This window comes from Orbicella franksi, chromosome 10, assembly GCF_964199315.1.
Source record: "Orbicella franksi chromosome 10, jaOrbFran1.1, whole genome shotgun sequence".
Classification (NCBI taxonomy): Eukaryota; Metazoa; Cnidaria; class Anthozoa; order Scleractinia; family Merulinidae; genus Orbicella; species Orbicella franksi.
Window position 1 is genome coordinate 13,132,664 of NC_138154.1, and position 6,918 is coordinate 13,139,581.

The 6,918-nt window shown below is 40.4% G+C and overlaps 1 protein-coding gene across 1 annotated transcript; it reads left to right on the plus strand.

Moving 5' to 3' along the window:
• Positions 1 to 1,325: 1,325 nt before the first annotated feature.
• LOC145501652 (uncharacterized) lies at positions 1,326 to 5,024 on the plus strand. The gene is made up of 3 exons (XM_081481081.1): positions 1,326 to 1,404; positions 2,615 to 4,018; positions 4,801 to 5,024. Exons 1-3 carry the CDS (start codon positions 1,326 to 1,328, stop codon positions 5,022 to 5,024), a joined length of 1,707 nt encoding a protein of 568 aa, XP_081337207.1.
• Positions 5,025 to 6,918: the final 1,894 nt, after the last annotated feature.

Genomic DNA, 6,918 nt, shown 5'->3' on the forward strand with positions numbered 1-6,918 from the left:
TGAGGCTGATAATAATAATAATAATAATAATAATAATAATAATAATAATTTATTTCTAGCGCATTACGTTAAAAATCTCAATGCTCTTACAGAATTAAAATGAGAAAAACGATAACGAAACCAATATAAAGAAAATATAGTAAATTATAATGGATGATAAAATACTAAAATTCATTAAATACTAAAATTCATCATACGATACTAAAATTCATAATACTAGCCGAGACCTTGATTATTTCGGATATCACAAAAACCGAATCTCATAATTGTTTTATTATACATTGTTTTAAAGAAAATAACGACAAACGCATTATCGCACCGAACACAGTTTATTTTCGACAAGCCATGTTCTTACTTCGCAGTCCGTGAACTTGACACTGCTCTTAGAAATCAGGCATTGTACGCGCAAGCTACGGATTATTCACTAGTCTGCTAGCATATTAGTGAATAATCTGTAGGTTGCGCTGTTTCTCAGAATTAACTGTAGGCTTTTAGCCAATGACAAGACAGATGGTGACTACAATGTATAATAAAAACGATTATTGCACTCACGCTTGTTGGATATAAAACGATTATAGGCAACTCAATGCTACATGCATCGTTGGCAACCCATCGTCTCATATCCAACCTGCACTCATGGAATAACCGTTGATTATTTGCGGGCTTCATAACAAGATTTAGGTTTTCTTGGGTATCCACTCTATTTAGAGGTATTGTGGTTATGCTTCGCTATGGTGTGAGCTTGTACTTTGTGTTATAAATGAAGCTAAAATGTTGTTGATCAAATGATTGACTGATTGATTGAGTGATTGACTGTTTGATTGATTGATTGATTGATTGTTTGATTGGAAGATACCTACACTCCAGTAACAAATATCTCATCTCATCAACTAGCACAAAAAATGGCAAATGCTCCCAATTAACCGATTGCCTACATTTCAAAGGGCTTGCTTTGCAGCAGGAAATAATACAATGAATGTATAATACAACGAATCAGTCAATCTTTTGCTGATTTTGCTGACTTTCACAAAGAGTGAATAATTTACACTCACATAATATCCACTCTGTGCCTTAATGAGGATAAGTTATGGTAGAAAAATTTTGCGTAAGGCGCAGAGTAAGCTGATGGTTTTGGGTTAAATTTTCCAGCGTCGCTGAAATTCTGGTAATTCTGAAAGTTCGCTGCGATGAAATGGTCTGAGTCCCGGAACGGAATCTGGGTAACATTGGCATAATACTGGCCTGATGACGGATATGATAGAAGGAAGAGGCCCGGCCCAGTTGTGAGTCTTTCCCTCCCAACTGCACCAAAACTCTGAGGAAGGATGGCTAGAGGCTTCTATGATCCTGGCGGAAAAAAACGTGGGCTCGGAAAACTAAAGGTAACAAGAAGGCAGATGGCAGGTGAGGAGGGAACTCAAAAGAAGGAGGACCCACAGCCAAGCCGAGTCAGGAATCCGATCCGGAGACCAGGAAACGGATTATAATAAGAGAACCCGCCTGGCTACGACTCTGGTGTAGGGAAGGGAAGAAAAGAACTAAATGAGAAGCGGGAAAACAAAACAAAGGCTAAAAACAAAACAAAACAAACAAAAAAGATGGGCTGTGCGAGAAAACGTGTTCGTAGGCTTTTCTCGCTAGAACAAGCAAAAAGCTGAACATTAACGATCTATTTTAGCTATACAATTTCTGGCCATAAAAAATAGAAAAAATAGAAAAGTATAAATGCAAACGAAGATACAGCATGTGAAACAATAAATTAAAAAAAAAAAAAAACAGCGGGGAAAACAAGGCTGTACGGTACTAAGAAGTAATTAACGCGAAAAACAAAAGAACAGAAACAAAACCAGTGACACTGAAATGAAAAGAACGTAACAAAGGGAAGACAAGAACGTTCAGAGACGCTAGGAGCGCAAAAAACACCCCAAGTCCCTAGGGTATATGCACGAAGAAAGAGCTTGCTTAAATGTGCGGAATATAAATACCAGCGAAAGTAAATAAACAAAAGAGCGTTGCTGAACGACGCTAAAAGTACCGACGTAAACAAGTTTTTACCAAATATTACGCCACAAAAGGCCAAAGAACACTAATTAAAACCCAATATACGCTGCACACAACGACTTATAACTAGATCGCACATAACAGGGGGGACCATAAAACGCTCACGTAAATAAATTTAAACGGAATATACGTTGCACAGACGCTGGAAGCGCCAATGTAAACGACTTGTAAGAAGATCACACATTGGACGGGCTATTAGACACTACTAAACGAAAATTAATTTAACTAAATATACGTTGGATGTTACTAAAAATATTGGAATAAAAACGCTCTCTGTTTAAAAATGTATTGAAAACATAAGCTTTCGGCTATCAGTCTATAGCCTTTCACGAATGAAAAATGTGGCGCGCAAGCGAAAATATATACGAATGGGGTGCGAAAAATTGAGAATAAAAACAAGCGTGAAAAAAGCTAGAAGATAAAAATGTAAATGAGGCCTGATTACAATAAAATCGAGTATTGCCTAGGCAACGGTTTTGAGTTGTTTTCCGCGTCGACGGTTTTTGCTCTGTGCCAAGATTCTAGATTCATTATCACACGTGGTCATCAACAGCTGTTGATGACCACCCTACCGCGATCAACAAACAAAACTGGGCAATCAATTTATCTCAAAAACCGCTTTCTGCGGCAGAACGTTCCCTCCTTGAGAAGGGCCCTAAGTTTGCTCCAACCCCACGAACTATCCCTGTCAAAGATATCGTCTCCGAAGTTGAAGCCGCCATCGCCCGCCTTCCCGATGACTCGAAGGACGCCATACGAACTACCACTGCCTCTCTGCTCCACAGAGCTCGACCTCCACCACATAGCAACATCACCAAAGCCGAATTGAAAGCCCTAAAGAACCTTAAAGATGACCATGAACGTGTGATAATGAAAGCTGACAAAGGCAACTGTTTTGTTGTTATGGACAAAACAGACTATGACACAAAAATGGAAGCCCTACTTGTTGACCGTGACACCTACCATCCAGTTGACAAGTCACCATTCTCTAAAATTGAAAAAGAATTGAACAACAGACTCCTCGATCTTAAAAGACAAAATAAGATTGATGAATTGACTTATCGCAAACTCCATTCTACAGACGGTTCTCCTCCCCCCATCCGTGGTTCTATTAAACACCACAAACCGGGCTTCCCTCTTCGGCCGATTGTTTCTTCTATTGGCTCCGCCCTTTACAATACATTCAAGTTCCTTTCGGAAATCCTATCGCCGATACAGAACCACAATGGATATTCTGTTCTCAATTCCTCACAGTTCGCCAAAGAAGTGGCTAATATGGAAATCTCTGATGATGAAGTTATGGTCTCATTTGACGTTGTGTCGCTTTTCACAGCTATTCCAGTCAACAAGGCCTGTGAATACATTCGGAGCAAATTAAACAATGACAACACATTACGATCCAGAACAATTCTCAGCACAGATGACATCATTTCTCTACTGGATTTCACTGTTTCAAACAATTATTTTGTCTATAATAACTGCATATACAAACAGATCCACGGCTGTGCAATGGGCAGTCCAGTAAGCCCCATTGTTGCTTACCTCTGTATGGAAGTGATCGAGGATTTAGCTATCAGTACCTCACCAGTCCCACCAAGGGTTTGGAAACGATATGTTGACGACAGCTTTGTGATTATCAAGAAGGACGCCGTTTCTTCCTTCCACGATACTCTTAACGCCTGTGATCCCAAAATTTCTTTCACAATCGAACTTGAAAACAACGGCCAAATTGCCTTCTTAGACACCTTGGTTTCCAGAAGAAATGGAGTTGCCTTTATTGATATATTTCGGAAGCCAAGCCATACTGACCGTTATTTGGATTTCTCTTCCCATCATGCAAAAGAACACAAAATCAGCACCGCCTCGACCCTCTTGTTCCGGGCATCCAACCTCCCTAGCAGCTTTGAAGGAAAAACACGTGAAACCAATCATGCTAGGGCCGCGTTAGAAGCTAATGGTTACCCACCGGCTGTTATTTCTAACATTCTCAATAAGAAGCCACCCCCATCTACAGTTCCTCCACCAGAAGAACTGGTTTCTATGTTCTTCAAATGGGCTGATCCATCTAATATGTACCAGGGTTTTGCATGTCTCCCTTACATCAGCGGCCTAACCGAGCCCCTCACAAGATTACTCCGCAAAAATGATATCCGAGCTGTCAACAAACCACTTAAAACCCTTCAACAAGAATTCCCGTAACCGAAGTTCAGATAACCCTCAGATTTTCAATGTAATGTTGTTTACAAAATTCCATGTAAAGACTGCCCTTGAAATTACATAGGAGAAACCGGAAGATGCTTCCAAACCCGAAAAAAGGAACATCAACGAAACTTGAAGAACTATTCAAATGGCTCTAATGTTGCCAACCATGCGTGACAAAACAATCACTCCATTGATTTCGACAATGCTTGTGTCATTGACAAAGGCAATTACCGCGTTCGGAAAACACTAGAATCTTGGCACAGAGCAAAAACCGTCGACGCGGAAAACAACTCAAAACCGTTACCTAGGCAATACTCGATTTTATTGTAATCAGGCCTCATTTACATTTTTATCTTCTAGCTTTTTTCACGCTTGTTTTTATTCTCAATTTTTCGCACCCCATTCGTATATATTTTCGCTTGCGCGCCACATTTTTCATTCGTGAAAGGCTATAGACTGATAGCCGAAAGCTTATGTTTTCAATATATTTTTAAACAGAAAGCGTTTTTATTCCAATATGTCTTATCCTGGTTACAGTTCTATTGTTACTGAAAATGTTAACGTGGAACGGGGAACCGGGAACGGGAGTCTGCGAACGAGCGTACAGCGGTAATCCGCCTCATAATTCAACATGGCGGACAAACGAAAAGAAAAGGGAACAATTTGGGCAAATCACAGTTAGTGGAGGGGACTTTTCTATGGGTTATGAGTTTCTACTTGCTGTGCCCCCAGATCATGTGCCCAGTACGTTCTTGTTATAGCAGAGTCCGATTGGCACTCGGATAAACAAAGCTTGAAATGGGGCCCGGGGGAAATATCGGATCGGTATTATCACAAGCTATGTTCCCAATCGATCAGGCCACAGTCATTCTTAAATAGAATTTCAAGCCTTCATAGTCTACTCATATCTTCTCGCTTTGTGCACTTTGAAAGCGAGTCGTCCGCTGTCTTCGCATTCAGCAGCGTGGCGGCCTTTCGGAGATAGGCAAGTCAGCTGGCAAATCAGGTGAGCAGCAGATAAATAGCCTGTAGCCTGGCCGCTTTGTCAAAGACAAAATATATGAAGAAACCAGCAAGGAATATTCCACAATAATGCTAATGTTGATGAAAGATGACCGTGGAAAAGCGACTATGTGACACTCGGTATGTTTTCAGATGACACGTTGTCACGTATCAGACGGAAAAAAGTCTTTATTCTCTTTCTGCGTTTTGTGCCCAGTCTGCAGTCTGCATTTTGTACCTAGTCTGCATTTTGTGCCCGGTCTGCAGTCTTGCAGACTGCATTTTGTACTGACCTATTGGGACAGCATGTGATAATACCGATTCGATTCTCTGCACAAGGCGCTATTTTATGCTTTGTTTAACCCAGAACCATATTGGATTCTGGGGCACAGCCGGTAGAAACCCTCGTTTACAACGTTTAAGTGCCACTAACCCCCTAAAACTTTTTTCCTTTAATAAAATCTAATAGTTTCCCTGATTACTTCAGCGAAAAAATTATCTCGATTGATAAAATCCCTGCGTTTCTACAGGCGTTTAAACACGTAATTTCTATGTTCACGACCGCGCAAAGTAGGATCTGGGTAGGGCTACTAGTGACGTCACTTCGGGAACCGGGCTAAAACACTCAAGAGACTTTTGACTGAGCTTCGAGGGCAGTCAAAACATTTTCGGCTTATTTGTGATTCATAATTTATCAAAACTTAACGGTAATAATAAAGAGGAAGGTGTGAGGGTGAAGATTACAAATGACGGAATGCAAGTCCTGACTTTATAGTTCAGGGCGTACTATCATAGCCAACGTTTTGCTCTCGCCTGAAATACAGAAGTGAAATGTTGGTACTAGTGAGGAAATACTACTTATATATATGTACTATAGAGAGTACAACAGCCCTGTTACTGTTTCAAACCTACAGGTAATACAGCCCCCCTAAGTTCCGGAATATCTCTCTGGGTAGATCTTGAATAGCATTTGACGCCAAATCCCTGCAAAAGTAAAGTACACTATAATTACTATAGCCCTTTGTAAAAAATAAAACAAACAAACAAACAAACAAAACAATGAAGACATATTTCTTTAAGCTCGTAAAGTAAGGTTACATTGTGAGGTCATCGTGTTAGGACTGGACTAGGGAAATTGAAGGGAGAAGAATTCACACAGACGACATGAGTTGGGCGATATTACATACAAGCACGCGAAAGCCAGTTATTTTGAATAGGTTATGCCACGACTGACAGCTATTTTCAAACGTAGAACATAATTTTGAGCTCAAGGCTAGAGTAGTTGTCCATTTAGAGTGGCAAAACCAAAATCGCCAAAAAAACCCTTTCCATGGCAAATTACAAAGGACACATATCGTCCAGCAAGCAAATGAAAACTCAAAATTGGAAGCAACTACATATAACCGAAACAAAGCTGAGGAAAACGTGTACGTGCGAGTCAAGATTGTTTTTAGTTTTAAGGCTGCCGCACACTAGCCGAGTTTTTGTTGTAGAACTACATATTTTTTGTCGGAGCCAAATCAGGTTAAATTTTATTGGGCTACCAGCTTGCCGTATACTAGCCGATTATTTGTCACGACTTACCGCGCTAAGGCTTGGGGCTGAGTCATCCAAAATCAAGATGGCGCCTATTCTACTAATGTGACTCTCATG